This window comes from Ammospiza caudacuta, chromosome 20, assembly GCF_027887145.1.
Source record: "Ammospiza caudacuta isolate bAmmCau1 chromosome 20, bAmmCau1.pri, whole genome shotgun sequence".
Taxonomy (NCBI): Eukaryota; Metazoa; Chordata; class Aves; order Passeriformes; family Passerellidae; genus Ammospiza; species Ammospiza caudacuta.
The window spans coordinates 1778218-1805897 of record NC_080612.1 but is presented as its reverse complement, the minus strand read 5'-3'; the positions used below and the strand labels follow the sequence as shown (position 1 = coordinate 1805897).

The following is a 27680-nucleotide window of genomic DNA, read 5'->3' as shown; positions in this document are numbered from 1 at the left end:
CAGAGTATGGGTGGGACGTGGGGCCATGCATGGTGGGAGGGCAGTGGAGCATCAGTGCTGGGGTTGCTGCAGCTGGCCTGTGGGACATGTGCTGTATACTCCCTTCTGGGCTGTGGAGTTTGTGCTGTATACTCCCTTCTGAGCTGTGGGATATGTGCTGCATACTTCCTTCTTTCTCCACAGCCAGAGGCTCAGGGGACCAGGCCATGGCTGCCAGCTCCAGGCTGGTCCCTCAGGACATGGAGCCGGGGCGGCGACTCCACCTCTTCCGCCAGCATCCAGGACATGCCCTTTACCACCTCCCACAAGCATATCCTCAGAGGAACCTCAGGAGCTTTCCCCCAGAATCAGCCCATGGCAACTCCTTCTTCCACTCTCCAGAGCTCTCCCAGTTGGATTTTGGCACCATCCACTACATGCCCTACAGACCAGCCACCTCCCTGCTGGCCTGTGGCCACGTGGCCCCGCTGGCCCCAGGCTTGCTGGGGCAGCAGCACCCCAACCCCTCTGCATGCGGGCAGGTGCTGGCACCCCACAGGACATGTCCCCTTCAGCCTCAGCCCCCCTGTGTGGCACCCAAGGCAGCCGTGGCACAGAAGCAGCACCGTGTGCCCACCCTGCGCCGAGGGCTTGGCCACGGGCACCAGCACAACAGCAGTGGCTCTGGGGAGAGCTATCTCACGGAGCACAGCGGGTACCTGGCCGACGGGCCGGGCAGCGACTCCAGCTCGGGGCCCTGCCACGGCTCCTCCAGTGACTCCATGTTGAACTGCACAGACGTCAGCCTGCAGGGCATCCATGGCAGCTGCTCCACGTTCCGCAGCTCCCTCAGCAGCGACTATGACCCCTTCGTGTACTGCAGCTCCGAGGGCCCCACCACGGACCACGGGCAGGAGCAGCTGCAGCTGCCCAGGGACAGGCGGCCCCGGTCCTTGGACCTGATGGTGCCCCAGGGGGCTGCTCTGGCCAAGCCCCAGGTGCTCAGCCACGTCCACTACCACCACCACCAGCACCTCCACTACAGGCAGGACTCAGAGTGTCCCCCTGGGCGAGCCGGGCAGGGGCCCGGGCCACGCAAATCCCGGTATTCCGGGGCCAAGGTTGCCCTCCACAGTGCTCGGACACAAAAGAGAACTGAGAAAAGCCATCATTCTCAGCAGCCTCTGGAAAGCAGTGCCATGCTGCACGAGGCAGCTCCAGCAGGCCAGCCAGCCTGTCCCCAGGAAGGCCAGGAGCCCCGTCACACCCCCTCGTTTTCTCCAAACAGGCTGGACTACAGTGTAGATGCCAACAGACAACTGGGAGCTGTCCCGCTGTCCCCCAGACACAGCTTACAGAGCAGGCATCACCGAAGGAAAAGAAAGTGTCCCCTGGAGCTGGACCCCGCTCTCCTGCCCAAGGACTCGGCCGAGCCCGGAGCCTGCGGCGCTCCCCTTCCTCCTGGCCATCCCGCTGGCTCCCGCTGCTCTCCCGAAGCCCAGCCCCTGATCCCAAGCGCTGCCCTGCCCAGCAGCTCCCAGCCCCTCTGGAAGTGTTTAGTGCCACAGCCCAGCTCCGAGCTGAGGAAGCAGGAGGAGAGGTTGTCAGGACGGGAGAGAAACCGCTCGGTTCCTGCGGATGTCTCGGGGATGTGCACCCCCAGGCACAGTCTGAGTGTCCGCCTTCACTGCCCATCTCAGCAGGGTGGTCAGGGTAAGTCTGCTCTTCGCCTCTACTGGCAGCAAGCAAGTGAAGGAGGAGGGGGTTTGCTGAAGGAAATCCAACTGCCAGGACACCTGGTACCTTCCTGATGGGTTTTCCTACAGGAGCACTGACTGCAGGAGCATTCCAGAGCTCACCTGTGAGGGTGATGGCCTGAATGATGAGCAAGTGTGTTAAAGAGTGCACCAAACCCTGAAATACTACAACTGAGAAATAAGGTGGCTAATTTTAATTAAACATCGCTAGCAGCTGGAATATCTCCCAAAGGAAGGGGTGGGACCACATTTTTCAGTGTCCTTGCACCAGTCTTGGGTGTCTTACTGGCACAGTCGTTATCATTAGGGCTTTTTGGGCTCCAGTTGTTTTAGCCAAGCCTAGCTAACTGGAATCAGTGAGAAAGGAAGTGTGTGTGGCCCGGGGTAGTAGAACAGACTAATTGAGTTGCTCGATTTGCACATCCCTCATTTCTCACCTGCCTCTGCTGCGTGGGAGTTGCTTTTTAGTGTCTTTTGGAAATCAGATGTAATTAAAGTTTGGCCTTCTGCCTAACTGCTGCGCTCTCTCACAAAGAGAGGGAAAATGCCTTTGAGACGAGTGTCTTTGAAAGAACCTGAGTTTAGCTCCCAGGTCCTGCTCTCTCAGGTCCTCTGAAGGCAGCAACCTGCAAGTCAGCAGGGACAGGTGCTGGCTGGGAGCAGAGCCTGGCTGCCTTCCTCGCCCTGCCACTGACTCATTGCAGGTCCTCGGGCAAATCCTTTTGATTTAGGTACCAAACACAGATCTGGCTGTCTAATTTCTGTTATAACACTGGCCTTAAACTTGTGACTCACTGTGCCCATTGTGCCACAGAGATAATAACTTCCTCCCAGTGCTTGTCTATCCAGCCCCACCCCACGCCCAGGCTCCTGGTTCTGCGGAGGCAGTGGGGCAGGGGAGGCTGGATGGGCATGGTCCTGGCTCCCTGCAGCTTTCTGGCCTCCCAGACTCCCAGGAACAGATATTTTTCCCAGGTGCAGAAGTGCCTGACACTGCAGATAGATGATAGGGAGGTTCTCCCAAGGCCTGGAGGGATGCTGGTGTTTGGAGAGATAAGGAGGCATCAGGGCAGAGATGTCTCTGGTTGCAGGGAGCTCTGAGTGCCGATGCCCTCCCAGGGTACCCCACTTGGAGAGAGCCCTCCTGGCTCAGGGCAGGTTGCTCAGGGCTTGCTTTGAGCTCCCAATGGACCTGGGAGGCTTCAAGAGCAGGAGTCTGTACACCTCACACAGGGTGCTGGGCATTCCAAGGTCCGTGCCGGGATGTTCTGTGTCCTTGGAAATGTCCCAGTGGCCCCAGTTTGTGCCATCACCTCCTGATGACCCTCTGAACCCCACCCAGAGCCAGTGCCAGCTGCTTTGCCAGGCACACCAAGCCTTCATTCACTCTTCACTCCCCATTCCAGCAGGCAGAAGGACCAATGTATCTGCAAGTGTTGTGTATCTATGTCTGTTTACTGCAGTAGCTTCTATGGATGCTTTCAGGATCCCCCAGAGAGTCAGAATTCCCTTGCAAGATTGAGAGACTACACAGATTCAGGATTTAACTTTATTAAAAGCAGAGGACAGAGCACAGAGCTTGTGCAGGGCTTATGCAGAAAAGCCACCAAGCTGAAAACATTGGCTGACATAACACAACCTCTGAATTATAATCACATTGGTTCTTTATCTTGAGAAAAGTATAAATCAATAGAGAAGTAAAAAAGAGCAAAGAACAATCTCAGTAGACAGGTTCATGCAAGCAGGACACAAAACACAGACAAGGAGACCAAGGGAAAATGCATCTCTGCCTCCAGATAAATGGCATAAGGCTAAAAATATAAGTGGATGAATTAGAAAGCCCAGCTTTAAATTAAAGTTTTGACATAAACTTCTCAGAAACCCAGTTTAAAAGAAAAGCAAACAGTGGGACCCTGTAATTCCTAGATGAAATTACAGAGAGGGAAGCGTGTGTCTCTTATGGTGGCATGGCAGAGACACTGCACTGAGAGTGTCAAGTCCAGTGACGAGTGACACAAAAATCCTCAGCTGCCCCTGAGCAGAAGGAGGGTGGCATTAGGGTTTATAACACTGTATCATAGGCTGCAAAGAGGAGCCTACATAGACAGGAGAGTCTTATGATAATATTGCTAAAATCAGCAGTCAAATGATGCTTTTGGGCACAGGGATCATGCACAGCCCCAGAAAAGGGCTGGTCAAGCAGCAGGGCAGAGAGGGCACTTGGAAACTGCTGTTCCAAAGCAAAGGTGTGGCTGGAGAAGGAAATCAGAACAGAGCTGGATGCCAAGTGAAGTACAGAGCCATGGAGAGACAGTCCAGGGAATATTGCTGTGAACAGCTTGTGTGAAGCAGACTATTAATGCAAACGTTTTCTGCTGCATTGGGAGGGAGAAGGCTGCCTAAGGTTCTTCAGATCTAGGGAGTGCCACAAGTCTGAGGGATGTTAAGGGGCTGTAAGTGCAAAGCACTAGAGCAAACTGCCTTTATTGCATTAGTGATCATCAGGGGAGTGCTCAGGGAGGTTCTCACCTGGCACAGCTCTATTCAGGGCAGGGGGGGCAGAATCCCTCATGAATCAAATCACCAGTCTGAGCACTTCTGAAATACAGTGGAGAGTAACAAATTGCCAGGGGTACAGATTACCCCCTGGGCATCCTGCAGGGCTCCAGCACTCAGCTGATAAATCCTGAATGTGGACTGCAATCTCTTATCCATGCCCAGACCGAGGAGGAAGAGCTGAGGGCAATATCAGCTGGAAATAGCTGAAGCTACAGAATGATGAGCCTGACTTTCCAGCCAAGCAAATTGTTAAAAATTCAAATGCAGGGTCTGACTTGTAGGCACCTGGCTGAATGTGAAAACCAGGGGAGGAGGCAACCCAGTTTTTGTAGGGAGAGATAACACCTGACAGATCTTTTAGGGGAAGGAAGCTCTGAAAGGATAAAAGGGAAGGTGCTCAGGTAAATAACTGACTGAAAAAGGAGACAAGAGTGCAGATCAGACTTAATGGAGGGGAATTACTCAGAGAGGAGAGAAGTGGAGTTCTGCAACTGTATGATCCTTCCAGCAAGCTCATAAATATCCTGGACAAGGAGAGGAGATAGCCAAGTGTATAACATATAAAATCCATCAGGATGTCAAGCATTAAAACTGGATACAGAGTGTTACAGGAGGATCTCCTGCTACTGAGCTGTTGAGTGAGGGAGTGGTGGATTAAATCCCCTGTGAGTAGCACAAAATGCCACACATGAGCAGAGCCACTTTTAAGTAAAAATCACAACATTATTGTTATCATTATTGTTGTTATCATCATCATTAGCTGGTTGGGAACTATGTGGAACAAGCAGAAAGTGCCTTTATGCAGCTGTGTAAGCCTGTGGTGATCTCACAGCTCCTGATCACCAAAAAGGGTGGAAAAAGAAAGGGAAATAATTTCTGCCCCCTTGGAAGCAGGGCAGAAATGTATCTGGTACAATCCCAGTGATGTTTTTTCCTGAGAAAATAGAAAGAATAGTGAGACTTTCATGTGGGTAAAAAGGTGACCAGCAGAGGATAGGGAAGAGAAGATATGAAATAAGGAGAGCAGAGGAGAAGGCAGACAAGAGAGTACTTCGAACAAAGTAATTGATGGCATCAAATGGAAACCAGAAGCTTTAAAACACCCAAAAGGCAACACAAGGTGTGTAATGAAACCTGGTGCTGGTTGCCCCCGGGATGTAGATGCCAGAAGTAAAATGGTTTTGAGAGCCCAGATCAAGAGGTAGCAAATGCAGAGATGCAAATCTGCCCTCTGGCTCAGGAAGTTCCTAAACCAGGGCTTCCAGAAGCTGCTGGTGGTGCTCCTGTGGGATGCAGCACCCTCCAGGTGTATGCTAACCTCACCCAGCTGCCAGGTGAGGCTGAATTTTGGTCCACAGCCCCTGGAGAAATTCAACTTGTGCAAGCAGTGCCATGCACTGGCATCCCAGGGAATAACGCTGTGGATGACCCCAAAGAGCCTTGCATGATCTTGGAGTTGATGCCTCTTCCTTGAGCACCTCCACCAGCCCTTCTTGGTGGGCTTTGCATAAAGGTGGATCCCTTACTCTTGTGTTGCCTGGAGACACCACACCTGGGAGTCTTGTCCCTGGAGAATCAATCCTGGAGCAATGCTGATGGATCCTCCTAAGGGAAGACAGACAGCTGGCAGTGAATTCCAGCTGGATGGCTTCCTAAACTGCACTGACACACCCGGGAAGCGTCCCAGAACAGCCACACTGCTCCAGCACAGGCTAATGAAATCTCTTCATTTCTCTCCCTGTGAAAGCTCACCTCCTGCAGTCCTCTCAATATCCTCCCCGTCTCCTCCCTCCTGCTCATCCTGAGTCCCTTTTCCTGCCACATCTTTTAACCTTACTAGGGAGGGGGAAAGGGATGAGAGGGCAAGAAAAGACCACCCTTAAAACCCAACACGGAAAGAACATGATTTCTGTGGTGTAGGATGGTGTGCTCCAGGTCGTTGCCCTGCCATGGCCAGTCCACCAGCCAGGGTTCTCTGACCTGTCCCAGTTCATGATCTTTTCTCAGCCCAAGCAGGAGACACTTATGCAGGCACAGCTTTCAGAAAATATTTTAGTAATGCTATTTGAGACTGAAGGCATGTGAAGGTAGAGGGCTTGAAGCTGGACAGTCTCTTTTTGGTTTGCACGAAGCTGGTCACAAGGAAAGTATGTGGAAATGGCTTACTCCACATACTTGTGACTCAAGGCACAAATGCAAGAGATGCTTAAACTCTGTCTTCAGGTACTGTGGCCATGCTTGCACATGTGTGTATGTGTATAACATCATGTGCATTCATTTTCCCACATTGATTAGCTACACTTTTCCAAGCAGAATCTCATTTGTTTGTTTTCTTCCCACATATTTAATTTTCAAGGCTCTGCTCCTACAGCTGGAGCAGATACATAGGTGATATATAACCAACAAGAATTTGTTGTGACTGTTCTGAAAAGCTGTTTTGAATTGCCCTCGATGAATCTCTAAGAGGGCATTTCTTTCCTTTGATCTCAGAAACATTCAGGAAAAGGGAGATAGGAAAAATAATGCCTGTGTGCCTTTGCTGGGCTATGCTGACCTTGTCTAAGAGTTCTGGGCAGGCTTGAGAGACATCTGGGAAGGGACTGTGGTGTGTGTGACAACAGGCAGTGAGTCAGAGAGAAAGGGGCTGTCTGGAGCAGTGACTTGGGTGCACCTTTTTAGGCAGCCCTTTTGTTGGATGTTTCCAAGTAAACTGCTCAGCACCTGCCTGTCAATTCTCCAGGCAGAAGGGGCTGGCAAGAGCCTGGGCCTGAGCTGGGCTCAGAAGCAATTTGTGCAACCTCTGGCACACTGTGGAACATGTGTCATTCCTGTCTTGCATCACTGCTCTCTGCTCTTACTGCCTGGAGTTTCTGTTGTCCCCTGGCTCTATGAGATATGAATTGGTGTAATTTTCTGTTCCTAATAATTTTTGAATCAGCAGTACAGATTTTCACAAAGAGCAAACATAAAAAAGCCTCAAAACAAACACCTAGCAGTGATGTGAATCCTAGGATGCCCTTAGCCTGCCTCCTCTGAAATATACAAGGAGCAGCTTGATGTCTTGAGATTTTATTGTACTTCACCTTAGAGGAATAAACTGGCCAGAAAATTCCCTCTGACAAACTGAGAGAAACTTCCTAGAATCATGCAATATTCTGAATTGGAAGAGACCCACAAGGATCATCCAGTCCAGTCCCTGGCCCTGCCCAGGACACTACAACAATCCCAGCCTGTGCATCCCTAGGAGCATTGTTCAAACACTCCTGCTGTGGCAGCCTCGGGGCTGGGACCATTCCCTGGGGAGCCTGTTTCAGGGCTTAGTGGCTTTTTTAGTAGCTTCCACTTAGTGGTTTTTCCTGCAGCATCTGTTCCCTGGATTGCAGGGTCAAGGCCCCAGCCGCTGCAGAGCCTGGGAATGTTCAGCCAGGTGTAGCTGACACTTTTCTTTCTCCTTTTCTTTGAATGCAGAATCTGAAGAGGAGGTCCAGGATGTCCATGAACACTCAGTTTAATAAAACACTGGCCTGTTTGCTCGCTGGGAGTTGGAGTGGACACAGATGTTGATGGAGCTGCTCACATGTGGCTCTGCCCAGCCCTGCCCTGCTGAGACAAAGACTGGCGAGAGCAACGGGCCACTCATGGTGTCCTGCCATGTCCCCACGGCCCCACGGTGACACAGACAGAGCTGCTCCCTGGGCTGTCTGCTCTGGAGGCACAGCAGCCCCTCCTCATCCCATGGCACCGCTCCGAGCTGGGCAGGGCTCCCGGGGAGAGCTCACCGAGTGAGTGCAAGCTGCTATTTTGGCGTCTTCATGCCACAGAAGGTTTTGCTAAACACTGCAAAAATAAACAAGTCTTCAGGACCAAAAGCTACAGAAATTGCTTTCTGTGGCGTGGTAGCTCCTGACTTCATTTCCTCACTTAGGTCAAAAGCCAGATTTCTTCAATTAACTTTTCCATGCTTATTTCAGACACAGGAACAAGCTATTCTCCATCTCACCGCTCACAGGGCTGCCCTGCAAAGTGCTGCTTCTGACTTCAGTGGAAACCAAGAGCTCTCATCATTTTTCGTCACCTCAATGTCCCTCAGCTGACACCATCTCAGCCACTGACTGTTTGCCAGCAGCAGGAGAGGGGAAGACACAGGGATGTCAGCATTTCTGGGAAGGAGCTGGGTCAGACTCTTTTCATTGCAAAGAATCTACCCTCTCATCTGGGAATGTGAACAAAGTCTCTCATTCACCCCCTAACTCCTCCACCTACCCTCAAATAGCTGTCATGGCCTGTTAAGAGCATATTTCAAACATATCTTAGATGTCTCCATCACAGGAGTCATACAAAATCCTGGAGTTCATGTGGTTCCTGCTTCTCTCCTTCCTCTCCTTCCAAGACACAGCAAAAATTCCCAGCAAAAGCCTCTGTAACAGATGCAGAGCAGAGCCCTATCCATCACCCAGCCTTAACTTCATATTCTGAGACTCCTGAAATCCTTCAAAAGGATTTTTCTATCTTTTCCAACATTTGATGATGCAGGGATAAAACTTGAGAAGTCATCAGGCTCTAGTTTATTACATTCCCCCTCCCCCCATTTATGAATATTTTGGGTTTTTCTGAATATCACTAGTTCTTATTTCCTACATCTCATAATTTGCAGACATTCAAGCAAAATGAAACCTGCCAAATTCAAAACTTACAGAACCCATGCAGCTTTCAAACAGCAGAGAATTCCTGTCAGGTTCATTGCACTAAATGATCAGTCAGGCCAGATCCCCATGTGAAGTGCACGTGTCTGTGGCACCAAGTGCTTCCAAGCACAAGGAAGCATTGGTGAGGGTACAACACTGGAGCTAAAGACAACTCTTAACAATTTGAAACTTGATGTAGGGACAGACTTTCCCATCTGCTCAGTAAAGCTTTCCATGTCTTCCTTTGAAGCAGCAGCTTCTCAAGAGAGTGCTCTGGTGATGCAGTCCCAGTTCAGGATAATCCTCTGCCTCCCTTTGTTGGTGGGAAAGGTTTTTACAGGGTTTGCTGCCCTTAATCCTCAAAAAAGGCATCTTTGTCCCAGCTGCTAATCAGTCCCTGACAGTCAAGTGATCAGCCAATAGCACTGTTTTAAACCCAACATTATTCCCTTGTAGAGCTCATTCCTTGTCTCCTTGTGACCAGGCCCCTGTGGAACCTTTCAGTCTAGGGAAGAGCTGAATTTCCTTCACCAAAGAACCCAGCAGAATTACATTCAGACCTTTCCAGGCTCTTGTTTGTCCTACAGCACAAGCAGAAGACACAAGCTCAGAATTCTCCTGTGCAGAGAAGTCAGTCTTAAACTGGAGGAAAAATCCAGGAGTGGGTCTGGATTCACCTCATTTGGCTTCTTGTGCTCCTGGTCTGTGGCTTGTCTGAACCAGCTCCCTGTAGCCTTGACCATTCTGGAGGGCTCAGAGGCTTAACAGAGGGAGAAGGTCTTGAAGTCAGGGTGCTCCCACTGCTTTTTTTAGGAGTCAGGAAGGCAGAGAGCCTCCAGGGATGCATTTCTCTGCTCAAAAGAACAAGTGCAGCTCTAAAGTCCTCTTTTTCCCTCCTTATCCCTAACAGAAGAGGAGATTCCTGAATTTGTGAGCCACAAGCTTCTTTGGGAAAGCTGCACCCCCTCCACTCCCCACTGCAGTATTACCAGGCTGCCAGGGCAGCGCCTGCTCCCAGGGTCTCCCTTGCCCGACCTTCTGCTGCTGCTCCTGTTCCCATAGGAACTGCTGGAGTGCAGGTCTGTCTCCGTGGGGCTCAGGGGAGGAGAGAGAGGAACTGTCTGGGAACTTGGGTTTGAAAGATCCTTTTCAGCAGATGTGTGACTGTCCTTGGCTGCCTGGAGGGGAAGAAGCAGTATCTGAGAAAACAGGGAGTGGTTCCTCACAGTTCTTTACCTCTTGCTTCTGGGTGATGCTTTTGAGGGCTGTGGGCTCCACTGTGGAGTTTCTCCAGCATTCCTGCAGTGATGCGGAGCTTATTTTCCTTCTTTGCATCCCAAGTCACAGCCAAAAACTGATGGAAGCCAGAGCATCCCAAACTCCCTCTATGGAAACTGAAGGCCCACTCCTTCTGCTGGGACCCCCTTCCCAAGAGGTCCCACCCCTGAACTGGGCATGGTCGGGCTGGCTGGATATCTCCCCTCCTGCACAAATCCTTCAGATCCTTTGGAAATGTGAATATCGGTTCATTTTGTTGTTGCTTTTTGTTTCGTTTGGGTTTTTTTTTTGCTGAGTCTATCTTGACTCTCGGGGTTTGGGAATAAATTATGACCCAGAAAAAAAAAAAAAAAAAAGACCAAACACGGGGGAAAAAAAATACATTTTATATATATGCAAAACTGTGTATTTATGTCCGATAAACACAAAGATGTGTGAATATGCTGATGTGCTCAGAAATATATTTATTTACTAATATATTTATCCATGTACTGGTCTGCTGCCTGCGTTTGTTCTTTGTGCGTGGGGCTGCGCTCGGGCCCGGCCCGGCCGTGACAGAAACCCCGTCCGGGCCCGGGGCGGAACCAGCGCTGGGGCGAGCTCGGAGCCGCTCCCGTTCCCGTCCCCCGTTCCCGTCCCCCGTTCCCCGTTCCCGTTCCCGTCCCCGTGCCCGTTCCTGTCCCCGTCCCCAGTCCCCGTGCCCGTTCCTGTCCCCGTTCCCCGTTCCCGTCCCCGTGCCCGTTCCTGTCCCCGTCCCCAGTCCCCGTGCCCGTTCCTGTCCCCGTTCCCCGTTCCCGTCCCCGTGCCCGTTCCTGTCCCTGTCCCCGTCCCCGTCCCCGTTCCTGTCCCCGTTCCCGTTCCCGTGCCCGTTCCTGTCCCCGTTCCCGTCCCCAGTCCCCGTGCCCGTTCCTGTCCCCGTCCCCGTTCCCGTTCCGGGGCGGCGCCGGGGCCGCTGCGCAGCCGCAGAAGGGGAGCGGGCAGCGATGGCCGCGATCTCGCTGGAGACCGTCCCCAAGGACCTGCGGCACCTGCGGGCCTGCCTGCTCTGCTCCCTCGTCAAGGTGGGACCGGGGAGGGGACAGGGACAGGGGCCGGCACAGGGATTGCTCCCCGCCGGCTCCGGACCTTCCTCTGCCCGGCTTAAGCCTTGCAGCCCCTACCGGGCCCCTTTTCCCGGCCCCGGCACTCCCGGTCCCAGCCCCGCCACGTCGGCTCCGGCCCCGACCCTTCCCTGCGCCAGCTCTGTTTCCTCTCGGTCCCGGCCCGAATCTTTCTGCCCTTCTCGGCCCTTTCCATGCCTGTTCTGGCCCTCCTTGTCCCGGCCCAGGCCCCCCTCCCCGGCCTGGTGCTTCCCTCGCCTGGTCTGTCCTTCCTGCCCCGGCCCGGCCTCCCCGCTCCTGCCCCGGCCCTGCCCCGCCCGGGCCTCTCCGCAGCCCCGGGGCAATTTCCGTCCGCCCCGGCCGTGGCCCTGAGCCCTCCTTCCCGGCCTTCCCTCCCTTTCCCCGGCCCCGTCGCTACCCGGCTCCCGGCTGGTCCCGGTCTCCCACACCCGTGTTCCCTTAGACCATCGACCAGTTCGAGTATGACGGCTGTGACAACTGCGAGACGTATCTGCAGATGAAGGGCAACCGCGAGATGGTCTATGACTGCACCAGCTCCTCCTTCGATGGGTGAGTGGGGCTGGGCCCGGCCGCGGTCCCCCGGGAGCCTGGGGACACCCAGGTGGCACTGTGGGGTCACCCAGCCAGGAGACATCCCCTTACTGCCATCCCTCCTGCAGGATCATCACCATGATGAGCCCTGAGGACAGCTGGGTCTCCAAGTGGCAGCGGATCAGTGAGTAATTTGGGAGCTGGAGATCCCTTCTCTACAAACCCTTCTCAGGGGCAGTGGGAACTGCTGCTTGGGGTGGAACTTGGGTTTGGGCACTTGGAACTGCTGGAAGGAGTTCTGCCCTCCCTGTAAAGGGACATCTGCACAGGTTGAGGATTCCCATGTGGCTGCTCCATGTGGGGTAACTTGGGGTTTTATTTCCTGCAGGTACCTTCAAGCCAGGTGTCTATGCAGTGTCTGTGACCGGCCGCCTGCCCCAAGGTACCTGTGTGGTGGAGTCAGGCTTTGGGGCTCTGAACACTGCATTAGGGAACATGCCATGTGGGTGATGGGATCAGCAAGGGTGTGACAGGATCAGCAAAGGTGACTGCGAGGAGGTGCTGGACTAGAGAGGGAGTTTTAGAGTTCAGCACTGTACCTGCCAAAAGGTTATATTGTAAGCTGCTGACTGAAGCCTGGCTATCAGAGGCATTAACTGGGTTTAATTAGTGATTCTGGAAAGTGGGCATGTCTCAAACCATTCAGCTCCAGGATAACATGGAGTTTTGTTTATAAAAAAGGGTTTTGCAGAATGGGGTGCTGTTGTGGCAATCCCAACAGACCCCTCCTCCTGCACTAAGGGCTTATGCCATGGTGGACTTGTTTACAAATGGAGTAGAGGGTGCAGAGGATTTGCTTCATCTCTGGAATGCAGAAAGGGCATCATCCATCCAGCTGAGTTTCTGCCCAATATGTAGTCCCAGAGTAGACTCCTAACCCAGGGGTGAATCCCAAACCCCTGGGGTGGAAGCTATGCCTGTGTCTGACTGGGGTCTGCATTGGGAAGGAGCTGGAAACATCATGAGGCCGGGAGCTGAGGCCTTCTGACACAGCCCAGGCACATCTGAAATACCTAGGGTTAGGGTTTAAATGGGATATCAGGGAAAGGTTCTTTCCCCAGAGGTGGTGGGGCACTGCACAGGCTCCCCAGGGATGGTCCCAGCCCTGAGGCTGCCAGAGCTCCAGAAGCGTTTGCACACTGCTCCCAGGCATGAACAGGGTGGGATTGTTGGGGTGTCTGTGCAGGGCCAGGGACTGGACTCCCGTGATCCTTATCCCTCTTCCAACTCAGGATATTCCATGATTCTGTGAAATGAAGGTTATTGTCCAGTTCTACATGACAGAACCACCAGATGTTCCCAGGGCTCCTCATTCCAGAAGACTGAGATGTGTTTGTCTCCTTGCTGCAGGGATCGTCCGAGAGCTGAAGAGCCGTGGCGTGGCCTACAAGTCTCGGGACACAGCCATAAAAACCTGAAGGGCCCTTGTGCTGCCCGGAGATCCCAGTGCTGCATGGAAGAAGCAGTGGGCACTGCTCCAAAACCTCTGAGCTTTATCCTGTAGGGAAGTGGGGCTGGACTTGGGGTGTCCAGCTTGGCTTGGAGCTGGCTCAGCTCCCCTCGCTCAGTCCCTCCAGACTCCTCCACACCACAGACCACAGACATTTATCTGAGCCTTGACAGGGGGGAGGGTGTGAGTAGAGGTGGGAAAAGATGTTTAATCATTATGCCCAAGCTTTTTTACAGTTGGTGTGGGAAAGACGGGATTTGGGAAATAGCTGTGTAAATAGTTCAATAAAATCCACTGGCTGGTCAGGGCTGGGTCCGGCTGTCACTGTGTCACTGGTTTCACCCTGTGATTGTCACTGCTTGTGCCATGGGCCACCCTCCTGCCTTGAGAGCAAGATCCTGCCCTGGCTACACGAGGTGTCCTTCCACGTGGGAAACCTGCAGCTGCCAGCTGGATGGAGCACAGACGGTGATGGCCAAGCTTCCTGTGGAGCTGCTTACATGGAGGTCATGGAGCCCTGGGCCTGCAGGTCCTGTACAAGGGACAGGTGGCAGGATGGAGCTCCCAGGACATCACTGGCCTTTGCTGGGCTCCAGGGCAGGCAGAGCAGGACAAGCCCGTGTGGTGTGGGAGGCAGCACCAGGCCGTGCACGCAGGCAGGGTGGACAAGCAAGGGTGGAAACACCCAGCCAGCCTTTTCTGCAGATCTGACTGTTACAAGTGTCAGCTTAGCGTCTGTAACACTTGCACTCCTGAGGGATTTGGCCTTCTTGAATTACTTTGTTTCACTTCTGCAGCACCCATTGATCAAGAAGAGCCGAGTCCTCAATCAGTAGCCCTGTGAAATAAGATTTATTTTTTTTTCCATGAGATAATCCTGGAGCTGGAAAGCTCAAGTTTTGTTTTCTGGAGACAAGTAACAGAAAACCAGTAGAGTCTGAGAATTACACTTGGTCTGGGATGAGAGCAGCTGCAGCACAGGGAATGCAGGACTGGCTGAGAGTCACACTGCCAGGTGTGCAGAGGTGATGCCCTCCCTGCACCGCTCTAGTATGTAGAGTTGGCCATGAGAAATGAGTCCTAGGTGCCCCAGGTCAGACAGAGCATGGCCTCCTGTAGAGATCTGGAGCAGAAATGTGGTGAGAGAAGCCTGGAGAGCAGGGAAGCTGGAGGGGAAGGTGTCTTAGGCCACCTTTTGCATGGGCCCTTGCAGATGTGGTGCTGAAGTAATGAGTATTTGCTCAGTGCAGACCAGGGTCAAGTCAAGTCCTTGCTGGGCTCTCAGCTCCAGCAAACATCTCCAGGTGCAGGTCACTTTGTGGAAAGAGGTGAGAGCACATCAGCCCCCGGTGTGGGGGTTGGACTCTCCTCTTGGGTACAGGGAGCAGCAGGTTCAGTTCTGCAGTCAGAAGGGGAGTTGATCATGATTTTTGCACATCTCTGGTGAAATCAAATCCCTCGAGCTGACTGGTGAATCATCCTTCAGGCTTGCTGGGTTGCACTCTGGGCAGAAGATGGACCTTGGGAATTCCCAGCAGACCAGTAGGACAAGAGGTGTGACTGTCCCAGCTGCCCAGGGCCTGCCTCTGCAGGATGCTCTGGTTCAGGCATTCTGGGCACGCACCTCTGAGCTCTGGAGGGCAATTTTGACCCAGCTGTGCCATGAGTGGCACAGGGAAACCTGGGATCCCCCCAGATGCATTCATCCCCTGTGGAATGGTCTGGGAAAGCTGCAGCCCTGGGCTGGCTGGGCTGTCTGGACTGTCTGACACGTTCAGGATGGAAGGGGGCAAGGAGGATGAGGTGGGTGGCTCTTTGTCAGCTGGCTGGAAACGGGTTTGGGGAGCAAGGGTTTGGCTCCAGCCAGGCTGGGAGGATGCTGGATGACAGATCCACCCCCCTGCCATGCCCAGCCCGGGGAGCCTCACGCTGGCAGTGCCACGGGGTGGCAGCACGACCTTGTGCTGGGGCTGGGGAGCTGCTGGAGGCCGACTGTTGCACAAGCTCCATTTTCTGCTGTTTCACAGCACCTTTCAATCCAACTGCTTTCCCCTGGCTGCAGGGAATGGCCATGCTGGAGCCACATCAGGACCCAAGACCCTTGTCCCCTGGCCCATGATGCAAAGGAGGTGACGAGAGGGCTCTGCACAGGACCCTGAGCAGGATGGGCTTGTTTGGCCGGGGTTGCTGTGGGGCTGAGGCTCTGTGGCTCTCATCTCCCTTCCTGGGAAGTTGCAGTCACTGCTCAGGGCTGGGAACTTTGCTGAAGGAAATTGTCCCCAGGGCGCAGTGTGCACTGTCACTGTGCCTCTCGGGGAGACTGAGGGGGTTTGGGAACCCTGCAGAGACCTCACCCCTTGCTAGAAGTCCAAGTGCTCCAGGATATGTGGAGGTTAAGATTGGCCGGAGCTGCAGTGCAAATGCAAAAGAGCCACCCCAGTGAGGAAAATGAAGGTGGTGGTCCTTGAAAGCTGCACCTCCTGTGCCTGGTGAATGCGGTGCCTCTCACCAGGCTGGCCCCGAGCCCATTCCCTGCGAGCTCCCTCTGCTCCCGCAAGGCTCCCAACAGAGCCCTTCAGTGAGAGCCCAGCCCCGGAGCTGCCTGGGATATGTACGAGCAAAAAAGCAAACGATGCGGAGCTTTATTGGCTGCAAAAAGTAGGGCAGGGAGCTCTCACGTTGAAGAAACTGGAGAGAAAATGTGCGGCAGCAGCCGGAGTGGGAATCGGGAGCGAGAAGCGTCAGCGGGCCGGGAGCTGAGATGAGTCAGGAGCGCTCCTCCCCCTGCACCAAATGACGCTCGAATGTTTCAGCCAGGCCCGAAAACGCTGCAGGTTTGGCACCCGAGCAGCCTGGCAGCGCTGGGCGGCACGGCCAGGGCAGGAAACACGAGCCAGTGGAACTTCGTGCGGGTTTTGAGAAGCGATACCCCGGCTCTCCCTGCGGACGAGAAAAGCGACTTTCCAAACCGCAGCGCCCTCGGTGCCTGTGCAGAGGCAGCTGCCGGGAAATGCCGTCCCCACCTGCGGGGCCCCTCCGGCTCTCCGGGGACAGCGAGCGGCCCAGCCCGGGCCAAGGCGGCCCCGGCCCCTCTCCGTGTACGGGAGCACATTGCACCCTGCCCAGGGGCCGAGGCTGGGCCGCCCCCCTTCTGCCCCTGTGCCTGCTACGCTGAGGTGTTGCCGGGGCTGGCAACAGCATCATGGAATCATGGAATGCTTTGGGCTGGAAGGAACTTTAAAGACCGTCTTGTTCCCTACCTTGCCATGGCAGGGACACCTCCCACTGTCCCAGGCTGCTCCCAGCCCTGTCCAGCCTGGCCTTGGGCACTGCCAGGGATCCAGGGGCAGCCCCAGCTGCTCTGGGCACCCTGTGCCAGGGCCTGCCCACCCTCACAGGGAACAATTCCATTCCAATACCCCACCTAACCCGGGCCTTTGTAAATTGTTTCTCTTCATCTTTTCTGTAATTTCTCTTCAGGTACTGGAAAGCCATAGTTAGGTCACCCTGGAGCTTATTTTTCCATGCTGAACAATTCCAGTTCTCTTGCCTTTCCTGACAGGACAGGCGCTCCTGCTCTCTAAGAATCAGTCCTGCTTCACCCTAAATGCCCTTTCACCTTCTCCACTGGCTCCCAGTGTGGACTTGGACTTTCCCAGGTGCCTTCTGGCCACCCTGTGTGCCTGGGGGGACCAGATACCTCAGGGATGTGGAAACCCCTGGAGACAGGTGGTAGGAGTAGGAGAAAAGCCCCAGACAGACCCTGTTTAAGACTGTTTTCCTTGGAAACTGGCTGAGGAGACCTTGGCAGGTGGAGGTGATAGGGAAGATGACCTGAGTTGTCCAGGCAGCTGGAGTGAAATGGTGCTGTAGTGAGGATGGCAAAGCCTGGGCATGCCAGGAATGGGTGCCCCTGTCACCTCCGTGTCGGGGCACATGGCCAGAAGCCACCAAGGCCCCTGTGTCTGCTGTGGGGAGAGGAGGCGCCCAGGCCAGACCCGAGCAGCAGCAGGAGGGGGGCAGTTCTTTAGGGGGCGAGGTGGGGAGGGGGCAAGCTGCAAGAGCTCTCAAAGCATGGCAGGAACAGGGCCCAGCTGCCACGTGCCTGTGCCAAGGGGACCCTGGTGCACTGGGATGGAGGCAGGTGGGCAAGGAATGGGGATGTGCTCCCTGCTGAGGGGATCTGTGAGCAAACAGGGAGCTCCCATGCATGATGGGTCCTCTGGGTGCTTTCCCCTCAGGAACTGTGGAGGAAGGAGGAGGCGCTGCCTTGTGAAGGGGAGAGACTGATGGGTTCCTGACAGAGGCCTGCAAAGGGCACCTGGAAGTGGAACATCCACCCCTTGTGAGCTCAGGGCTGTCAGCAAAGAGACCTAAACTGCTTCATGGTGGATACACCTCCAAACCCACAGGTCTGCCCACAGAGTTGGGGTTCTGGAGTCTGGTGGGTGGTCCCAACCCATCTCTAGCCCGAGATCTTTTACCTCCCTGGCCTACTCCATCATGGGAAGGGAGATGCAGAGGCTTGGGAGGGGCAGAGTGGAGTCTCAGCTTAGGAGTGGAGGTGGCTGGGGATGCTGAGGACCCATTTCCTGAGGCCACATGGCAAAGTGAGACCACAGCTGAAGTCCAAGGATGGTATCTCTGCATCACCAGCTCTCCCAGACCTCCTGCTGCATCCCAGGTGGCACTTATCCTTCCCTCCTCCTGGCCAGCTGCACATCACCCAGGCTGGTGCTGCTGCTGGGTGGAAGGGGCCTATTCCCTCCAAGGAAACTGGAAGGGGCTTTTCCCCTCCAACAGGCAGTTGCAGAAGAACCACTGAGTGCCCAAACAGAGCCGTGGGACTTGGTTTGGGAAAGGACATTGCAGCTCTGGTGCCCAAACAGCCCAGGTGTGTGGTACAGGGCAGCAGTGGCTGCAGGATCCATCCCCTTGGCCAGGCGGGGGCTTTGGAACAGCAAAGCTGGCCTGGAGAGGCGCTGGGAAGGTGCCACCAATGCCAGCTTCGGGGAGAGGCTTCCTGGCAGCCCCGACTGCCTGTCCCCCCTCCTCAGCTATTCCTGCCCCTTGTCTTGGAGGCTCAGGGGACAGCAGGGTTTGTCAGCACAGAGCTCAGCCCTGCATCTCTGAGCCCATCCTGCCCTGGGAAAGCCACAGCCCAGCCTCGTGGTTCTCGTGGCTCCTTGCCGGTGTCCCTGCCGGGCTCTGTCCCACAGAGGGGACACAGGAGCTGCCCACGTGCAGCAGCGGATGCTGCGGGCCCGCAGCGCCCCCGGCCCATGGGGTCCCTCCCCCCAGCAGGTGCCCCGGAAAGCGCCGGAGCAGCCCCGGCCCGGCCCGGCCCAACCGCCCCGCGCCGCCATTGGCGCAGCCGGGCCGCGATTTTCTCCATATTTGGGCAAACCCAGCGCCGCGTCCCCCGCCCGCCGCGTCACTTCGCCTTTTTGAGGTTTCCCTTGTGTTCTCATTTGCCTCCCGCCCGCCTCCTCCCCGGGCCGGCAGTTTCTGGTTGAGTCACGTTTAACGGCCCCGCTCCCGCCCGGCCTCCGGGACACCGGCGAGCCTGGGAGCAACGGGGAGCGCCCCGCACATCCCGCCCAGGGCCTCTTCCCGGGCCCGGGGGCGAAACGGGCCCGCGCCGGGACCACAGCTCCTCTCTGGGGTGCAGGGGTGGCCTCTCAGCCGTGCCACAGGGACTGCTGCTCTTCCTTGAAGGGTTGCCATGATGGTGGCAGACAATGCTCCATGATGGTGGCAGACAATGCTCTTCCCATCCAAAAAGCTCTTGGGGGCAGTGCTTGGCACTCCTGGCTTTTTGGTGCTGCAGATGTCCCTAGCATCTGTTCTCCTGAAGAGAGAGGGCTCAGAGCCCTCTGTCCCAGGGGTTTTAGGAGGTCACTCTTTGCACTGTCAAGTGGAGAGAGCCATCCCCCTCCCGCCTCTGTCCTGTGTTCTCAGAGGGATGTGGTGTCATTAGGCTTCAGTGTGAATGGTGGCCTGACTGAGACACTGTGGCTCCTTTAGGGCCTGGCCAGGAGATGCTACAGCTTGGCTGTGCGTCCAATAGCTCACCTGGCCACTTTCCTGCTGGCCCCAGGGCAGTGGAGATGGCTCAGGGAGGGTTTGGGTAAGACCCTCCTGTTCCTTCTCCTCCTCATGTTCCTCCTTCTCCTCTTCCTCTTCCTTCTCAAGGCACCAGTTGGATGGAAGCCATGGGGTGCTGGATGGATGGATGGATGGATGGATGGATGGATGGATGGATGGATGATGGATGGATGGATGGATGGATGGATGGATGGATGGATGCAGTCATGGGGTGCTGGATGAAGGGATGCAGCCGTGGGGTGCTGGAGGGATAGATGGATGGATGGATGGATGGATGGATGGATGGATGGATGCAGCCATGGGGTGCTGGATGGATGGATGGGTGGATGGATGGATGGATGGATGGATGGATGGATGGATGAATAGATGCAGCCATGGGGTGCTGGAGGGATGGGAATCACACGAGTGTGGCGGGGCAGCTGCCTGTCCCCACCACAGAGCAGGTTCACAGGCCGGGCTGAGGCGCCGGCAGGAGCTCAGCTCGTCTCCCAGCCCCGGGCTGAGGGCTGCACTTCCCCTGCCGGCAGCGAGCGCCGCGACCGCAGGCGAGGAGGGGAAGTTGCTGCGAGGCCGATAAGAACTATCAGCGCTTTCGCAGCGCCCGGGCTGCGCAGCCCGACAAGGGCCCTTCCCCCTGCCCGGCACCGCTGCCCCGGCCCCGCGCTCCTGCTCCCCTGCCCTCCCCGATACTGGGGGAGTTACTGGAAAAGGAACAGCCCTGGGGAGCTCGGCGCTGCTGGGTGGCAGCGAGGTACCCGCGGGGCTCCATGCACAGGAAATTTCGGGGTGCATGGCAATGTCTGAGCTGCCTCCGGGTGCCACAGACGAGGGCAGGGGAAGGCAGAGTGGGGGAGTGGTGCCTGGGGGGTCAGGATTTGTCTCAGGGAGCCCCTGGGAGACACTGAGCAGGTGGGCAGAGTGTGGAGAGGGGCCTTGGGAAAGCTGGGGACCAGATCTTGTCATGAGGTTCCCAGGGAAGGAAATGCAGCTGTTTCAGCCTCCCCCAACCCCAAAAAGCTCCTGGAGCTCCTTCAGACAGACATGAGTGGAGCAGGACCAAATGGTGCAGAGCCAAGGGCTGGAGTAGGAATTCCCACAGCCTTGTTTGCCAGCCAGTAAAATTAACCAATGACTGGGGAATGTGGTAAGTTCATCATCAGCTGGAGACTTTCAGAGACCTCGTCAGAGCCCAAGGAACCAGATCTGCTGATTTCTTCCTTTCTGACACTCAAGCAGGAGAAGGAAACCAGCCCAGGACCCAAAATGTCATATCCCCCATCTGTGCTGGGCTGGGGAAAGAGGAAGCGTCGCCTCCCCCCACTTCTCTGCTGGGAAAGTGCCTGTGGCCCCTCTCTGTGGCCCCTCAGCAGCACAGGCAGGTGCTGGGCAGGGCTCTGCTTGTAGGGACCCCATTTTGGGAAGGCACAGCTTCCTCCCTGCTGTCATCCTGCACATCCCCAGCTCTGGCCACGTGCTTCACTCTCCCCTGACATTTTGTCCTTGGGTACATTCTCCTCCAGCCGCCTCTGTTCAGAAATATCTTCATCTCACTTTGCCCCATGGTCAGCTCAAACTCAGGTTTCTTCACTGGCCCAAACTTCTCAGCCTGTGCTCTGCTCCCAGCCTGCAGTATTTACCAGGGACCAGTTTGTCACCAGCCAGAAGCATGGCCTTGACCCTGGGTCACAGGGGGAAAGTCCCTCAGCAGCACCAGGGGCCAAATCTCTCTGGTTGCCCCCCAAAAGGCTCCTTTCTCTGCTCTGAGAGTGTGGTTGCCTGTACCCTGTGCAGTTTTCACCCCTTGTGATGGCACCCACCACTTCTGGGGAGTGTCCCATGGCACTGAGGTGGCTGATGGCACTGGGGGATGTCTCCAGGATGGTCTCTGGGTTGGCCACAATCTGCTCTCAGGCACAGGGTGGGATTGTTTTGGTGTCCTGTGCAGGGCTGGATGATCTTTGTGGATCCCTTCTAAATGAGGATATTTTGTGGTTCAAACCAAAAATTATATTTACATGCTTCAGGTCCCCATGAGGGCCATTCTGGGAGGCATCTGAAGTCACCTGGCATCAGGAGGCTGCCCATGGACCCAGCCTGTACGTGATGGCCTCTGCCATGGATGAATGCTTGCCCAGCACAGGCCCTGGAGAGGCAGCACAATGCTCCTGGGCTCAGAGCTGCCAGAAGGGCCCTGGGAGACATCACCAACAGCACTTACATTCCTTGCTGCATTTCTCTGCAGCACAGGGAACACAGTGTCCCCAGCCCCATGACCATAAGGGATGGAGATGGGCACAGGGCCAGGGGAGGGTGGGAGACAGGGCAGCTGTTGGTAGCCCAAGGCACGAGGTTCTGATTGGTTTTTTTCCACTGAAACTCCCACCAGCCTTGGTTTGGAAAGGGCTTCCCAACCAATTCCCTCTCTCCTAAAGCCTCCTTTACCTGCTGCCATCAGCACACATGCAGCTCAAGTCAAAACACTTCTGCCTGTGCTGCTGCCTGGTTCTTTTTGGCTTTGCTCTTTCCCTGCCTCTTGCAAACCTGACCAGCACAGTTTTAAAATACATTTCTGTCCAGATTATCAATGTTGAGAGTGAATTGCATTGGCCTAAAAAGAAGCCTTTGGCAGAGGCACATGAAAACCAGTGCAGGGACAGACATAGCCCCATTTATGGTCACTTTTGGGGATTTTGCCTGTAGATTTCAATCTAGTTTAGTGGTGGGCTTACCCTGGTGCTGAGATGGGGTGGTGCTAGCTGTGCAAAATCCACCTGCTCTGTGTCCCAGCACCATCCCAGTGCCGTCACCAGGGCCATTGGGACCTGGATGTGCCAACCTCCAAACCCAGCTTTCAGTTTTCTTCCCGGGCCTCACATCCCTGTTGGTCGCTGCAGCTGCCCGGGCCGGGGGAAGTTTGGTGCTGCCGAGCCCCGGGGGTGGGAGGCTGCAGGAAGCCGCTTGCGCCACGCGTTTCCTAAAGCAAGGCTTGGGGATGTGACTCGCTGGCCTCTGTGTCCCCACTGCTTCACCCCACTGACCAGGCAGCCCCTGAATCCTGCAGCCCCTGCACGGGGACCCTCCATGGGCAGGAACTGCCCCCGTGCAGGTCCCACCACTGGGATGGGGCGAGGGGCCACAGCGCAGCCGAGCAGCCGTGGGAGGTGGATTCAGTTACTGTCACCCTGTGCAAACACCTCTTTTTTTTCCCCCTTTCTTTCTTCTTTTTTTTTTTTTTTTTCTTTTTTTTCTTTTTTTTTTTTTTTTTTGTACAAACATGTTTGTCGCTGTCAGCAGCAAAGCCCACGAGAGCGTAACCGGCTGGTGCTTCCTGGCCCGGTGCTGGGCCGGCTGCGGTTGGGCTGCGGGGCGGCGCTGGGTGGGAGCGGCACCGTTATCTGCTCTGCAGCCGCGGCTCTTCCTGTGCGGGGCCACGTGGGCAGGATGGGGTTAAAAGCAGCCCCGCGCCCCACGGGGGCCCATTGCTCCCCAGGCAGCGCCCCATGAGCACCCCGCGACCCCGGCAGCGGCACCCGGCACGGGCCACCAGCGTCTGCCCTGGGCCACCAACACCTGCCCTGGGCCACCAGCGCCTGGCGCTCACCTCCGCGCCCGGTGCGGGCCACCGGCACCCGCGGGGGTCACCCACGCCCGGCGAGAGCCGCCCGCACCCAGCCGGTAACGGAGCCGGGCCCGGGGGCGGCACGGGGTGCCCGGGGGCCCTGGTGCCACCGCCAGCGGGGCACGGGGGGCCGGGGCCCATGACAGGTAAGGGGGCACAGTGGGTGGCAGGGGAGGAGGTGCCATGCTGGGCAGAGGCGGGCAGAGCGGGAAGTGTCCAAAGCAGAAGTGGCAGCCACGGGGATTTTGGTGGCAGCCAGGACAGGACTGGGTGGACGCGGAGGCTGGTATGGCAGGTGAGGCTCTTGGGGCTGGGTGGTCTCAATGGTGGGGACATGGGGGTGACCCCAGAGGGCAGCGGGGACATCCGAAGGATCTCCGTGTGTCCGGCAGATGGGGCGAGGGGGGCCCAGGCAGAGCAGCAGGACAGTGAGCTCCTGTGACCTCTGGGCAGGGATGGGACAAAGGGGACTTCAGTAAAGGATGGGAGAGCAAGGAGGGTCCCCATGACGACATTTCAAGAGGGACCCATTGCCATGGATCTCTGCCATAGGGACGAGGCACTGCAGGCAGTCTCTGTCACACAGATGGCGTTTGCCGTGGGCTCACCACCACGGGGACAAGGTCAGGGAGCCCTCTGTGGCCAGGATGCCATTTAGGTGGGGTCCCCTCATGGGGACATGGCATGGTTGGGCCCTCTGTGATGCAGGTGGGATTTGAGGGACAAGGATGGAGTTTGAGATGGGATCTCACCCTTGGTGTCCCCACATGGGGGGTCCTCTGAGACTGGGGTGGGGTCTGAAGGGCAGCAATGGAGCTCAAGGTGGAATCTCCCCTATGGGACAAGGCAAGGGGTCCTCTGGGAATGCGATGGGAGCTGGAGGTGTCCCCATGGGATCAAAGCAAACGCACCCTCTGTGCCTAGGATGAGGTTTGAGAGGGGGTGATGGTGTTTGCAATGTGGACCAGGCATTAAAAGCAGGGACAGGGCATTTGGGTTCTCTGTGACCAAGATGGGGTCTGATGTGGGGTCCTTCCTTTGAGAATGAGTAAAAACTGTCCCCTTCGACCAGGATGAGATATTAACTGACCTCCCTGCCTTGGGGAAAAACTTAGGGTGTCCCCTGTGCCCAGGACAGGGCTCGAGGTGGGGCTGTGGAGTATGAGGTAGGGTCTCACCCATGTGTAAAAGGTGAGGCTCTTCCCTGTGCTTGGGCGGGGGGGTTTGGGGGGACAAGGGAGGCCAAGGCAGGATCTCCCCCCAGGATAAGGATGTCCCCCATGCTCGGCATGGCTCCCAGAAGGTGACACTGCCATAGGGTCTCTGTCCCGGGGCCGGAGCAGAGCTGCCATTCGTGTCTGTGGCCGAGGTGCCCATGGCCACGTGGGGTGTGGCACGGCCACGTGTGGGGAAGGAGCTGCACGCCGGAGGAGAGCGGCCGCCGACAGCGACTGAGAGACAGTGCAGTCACCCATAAAGTAGAAAGCACTACTAAACAGCACTGCAGGGTGTAGTGTTTCCTACTTTATGGATGAGTGTACTGTGGGCTACGGAGAAGAGAGCGCAGAGCAGCACGGAGCCACAAGCCCATCGAGCGCCGCCGGGCCCTGCCTGGCCCACAGCACCCACCCAGAGCTCCAGCACCCGCCGGGGCTGCTCTGCTTGTCCCCACTTGTCCCCCTGACACTGGCATGGCCACGTGGGCGGGAGAGGCCAACGCAGTGTCCCGTGGGTGGCACTGGAAGGAGCCATCCCATTGGCATGAGCCTCGCACTGAGAGGCCAGGTAGGCAGCAAAGCCTCCCGAGCACGTTTTTCCCCCCACCTTCATTTTCCAGGAGGTGAAGCCCTGGGGAGAGCTGGGCAGTGGCTGGAGCATGGGAGGCAGAGTGGGGTTCCTGGTGATTGCTGGGTTCAGCAGGGTGAGGGGCTGCTAAATAAAACTCTTTTGGTATTGACTTGTGGATTTTTTAATGCAATTCCTGAGAACTGGGGAGAAGCTCTTTGCTGTGCCCAGGGCCACGTGCGGTGGGGTCATTCCGGATTTGGAGCTTTGGGGAGCCTGGGAGACACCGTGGCTGGGGGTGGTGGCTGGCCAATCTCAGCCCATTGGCACAAGATGGTCTCCTTCAGTCCCCTGAGGGTCACCAGCACAGCTGCTGTGTCCCATGGCAGCCCCAGCCGTGGTCACAAGGCCATGTGGAGCCAAAACCTCCAAAACTCCTCCTACAATCCCAGTCTCCTTCCATCCACATGTCCCTGCCCCTGTTTCCTGGGGGTCTAAAACCAACCCACCTTCCACAGAGGAGGTTTGGGCCTTCTTCCCAAATGTCAGCTCCCAATGTTCCTTCAAGCATTGTCCCTTTGTCTTTGACTCCCCGTGTCCTGCCTGTGGAAGACGGCATTTAAAAATAGTAGGAAAAAATATTAAAAATACTTTTTTTTTTTTAAACACAAATGCCACTGGAAAGTTTTTACATTTTGTAAAACTTGCTATGCTGGTCTCGGGATCATTTGGTGGGGTTTACTGAGTTTGTGGTATTTTTCTTTCACTGAGCTGTCCAGAAATGACTGGGGTGTTTTACTTCTTGCTGTCCCAGCTTTCCCATGTTCCCTGGCTTTGTGGCTGTTCAAAGGGGATGTGGAAGAAAAAAAAAATCAAATCAAAACTGTCGTCATGGTCACAAGGAGACAACTTTTTAAACAGTAAAAACGAAAAAGGGCTAAAAAAAACCCCAAGCAGCCACTGCGGACTGCCCTGAACAGCTTTCAGTTTGTGAGCACTGGGAGGGAAAAGCAAATTCACATTTTTAACATGCAAAAGCTTTGAAAATTTTCCTCCTAATAATGTGCATTCAAGTATTAGGAAGGATAAATATCCAATCTTCATGCCCAAGGTCTGTTGGGGTTGCAGATACTACTCAGTGGTCACTGCTAGGAGAGACAATTGGAAAGGTGGTTCGTGCTGAGAGCAGCAAAACAGAAACTGCTACTTTTTTCCTGCTTTTTTAAATAAAACCCTCAATTTTTTCAAGGCCTCCCTCCATCCTGAAGGCATTTTAGCAGGTTTCTGCAAGGAAACGGGTCCTGTCCCTGTTGGGGTGAGCTCCCAGTCCTCACAGGACCTCGCTGCCCCAGGAATGCCCCAAGCAGGGCAGGGTTTGGGGCTGAGACCCCTCTGGGGGCAGGGGGGTGTGGGTGTCCATCCCAGAGCTCTCAGGATGGCTCTGGAAGGGCTGTGGGGACCAACAGAGCCCAGCCAGGCTCTTGCCAGGCTCCCTGTGCCAGCCTGAGCTGGTGTTGCCACACCACAGCACGCTGCAGCTACCAGGGCTGGGGCTCACTGTGGACCCTGGCAGGGCCAGCCCAGCACATTCCTTTTCTAGGTTATTTTTAACAGGGGTTCCATCCCAGTGCTGCTCCAGTTCCCTGCCAGTGTCCGTGTGCTGCTGGGCATGGCAGGATCGGGGGAATGGGGCCATGTGCATCCTCCTTGGAGCTGCTCCAGGACGCATCAGACCTCAGGCTCAGGAAGTGTTGTGGGAGCTGGAGGGCTCTGCTGGCACAGCAGGTGCCCACTTGTGTCCCTGCATGTCCCTGCAGCCACCAGCATGGCTCATGAACAGAGACAGGATGATCATGTGCTGCAGCCATTCCCAGGGCACTGCCAGAAGGAGGGTGGGAATGGGTTGGCACCTGCCAATCCCCTCAGCTCCCTGAGAGCTGACACACGTCACTGTCCCCACACCCTGGGGACCTCCCTCAGGGCTGCCTTGGCCTCTCATGCTCATTCTTGTGCTTCTTTCCCAGCCAAAACCACAGCAGAGCTCACACTGTCCACTCCAGTCCCTGCTAGAATGCCCAAAACCAGGGCAGGACCCATCAGGCACTCACTGGACAGAACTGCCTGTAGGGCCTGCAGGTGCTGGGCCAGGAGCCTCAGTGAGGCTCAGCCCTGGCTCTTCAGGCCTTGGCTGGGCTTTTGTAAGTAAAGCTCTGTTGGCTCTGATCTCCTCAGCAGGCTCTGGATCATCACTGTAAGAATCCTGTCTCCAGTCACATGTGCTGGCTGGAGCCCAAACCAACCAGTTTGTGTCTGGCCCTGCACCTGGCTGGATGCACCTTTGCTGGAGCCTTATTTCCAGCTCTAGCTCTGTCTCCTCCTGATCCTGGCTGGGGTCCCTGTCCTGGCTCATCTGATCTTGTCTGGGGCTGTCCAGGGACCCCATTAGCACTGTCCTGCTCAGTTCTGGGATGGCCCCTGGGGTTTGAGGATGCTGAGTGTTCTGGATCACACCCGGGTTCCCCTTTGCTGCTCACTGTGGAGCAGCCCTGTCCTTGCTGCTGTCTGCTGGAGAGCACAGGGACACCATGCACTGGATCCCTGTCCCTGCAGGGCCAGGCACAGACCCGGCTCCCTGGAGGCCTTTGGAGAGCAGTGGGAACTGCTGGAGGGCTCTCCTGGGACCCTTTGTCATCTCCCCACATTTGAGCTGTTGATCTTGAGCTCTCCAGTGTCATTGTTGCTCTTAAT

General features: G+C 55.8%; 2 protein-coding genes across 2 annotated transcripts in view; both read left to right on the top strand.

The window, feature by feature from the left end:
• The window catches only part of RNF43 (ring finger protein 43), a 55548-nt gene extending 47564 nt beyond the window's left edge, over positions 1-7984 (top strand). Inside the window, exons 8-9 of the mRNA XM_058817942.1 lie at positions 184-1692; positions 7764-7984. Coding sequence (XP_058673925.1) covers positions 184-1692; positions 7764-7807 — 1553 coding nt within the window. The 3' untranslated portion in view covers positions 7808-7984. The remainder of the gene's footprint in view (positions 1-183; positions 1693-7763) is intronic.
• Positions 7985-11226: 3242 nt separating this feature from the next.
• On the top strand, positions 11227-13720 carry SUPT4H1 (SPT4 homolog, DSIF elongation factor subunit). Its single transcript, XM_058817901.1, has 5 exons — positions 11227-11319; positions 11822-11928; positions 12039-12094; positions 12299-12352; positions 13321-13720. Exons 1-5 carry the CDS (start codon positions 11242-11244, stop codon positions 13386-13388), a joined length of 363 nt encoding a protein of 120 aa, XP_058673884.1. The 5' UTR covers positions 11227-11241; the 3' UTR covers positions 13389-13720.
• Positions 13721-27680: the final 13960 nt, after the last annotated feature.

What these genes read in the sequence shown, in the direction of transcription:
- SUPT4H1 (XM_058817901.1), top strand. Translation starts at nt 11,242, where the DNA reads ATGGCCGCGATCTCGCTGGAGACCGTCCCCAAGGACCTGCGGCACCTG. An exon ending in TGCTCTGCTCCCTCGTCAAG is followed by an intron (nt 11,320 to 11,821) that starts GTGGGACCGGGG and finishes GTGTTCCCTTAG; the next exon opens with ACCATCGACCAGTTCGAGTA. An exon ending in CTCCAAGTGGCAGCGGATCA is followed by an intron (nt 12,095 to 12,298) that starts GTGAGTAATTTG and finishes TATTTCCTGCAG; the next exon opens with GTACCTTCAAGCCAGGTGTC.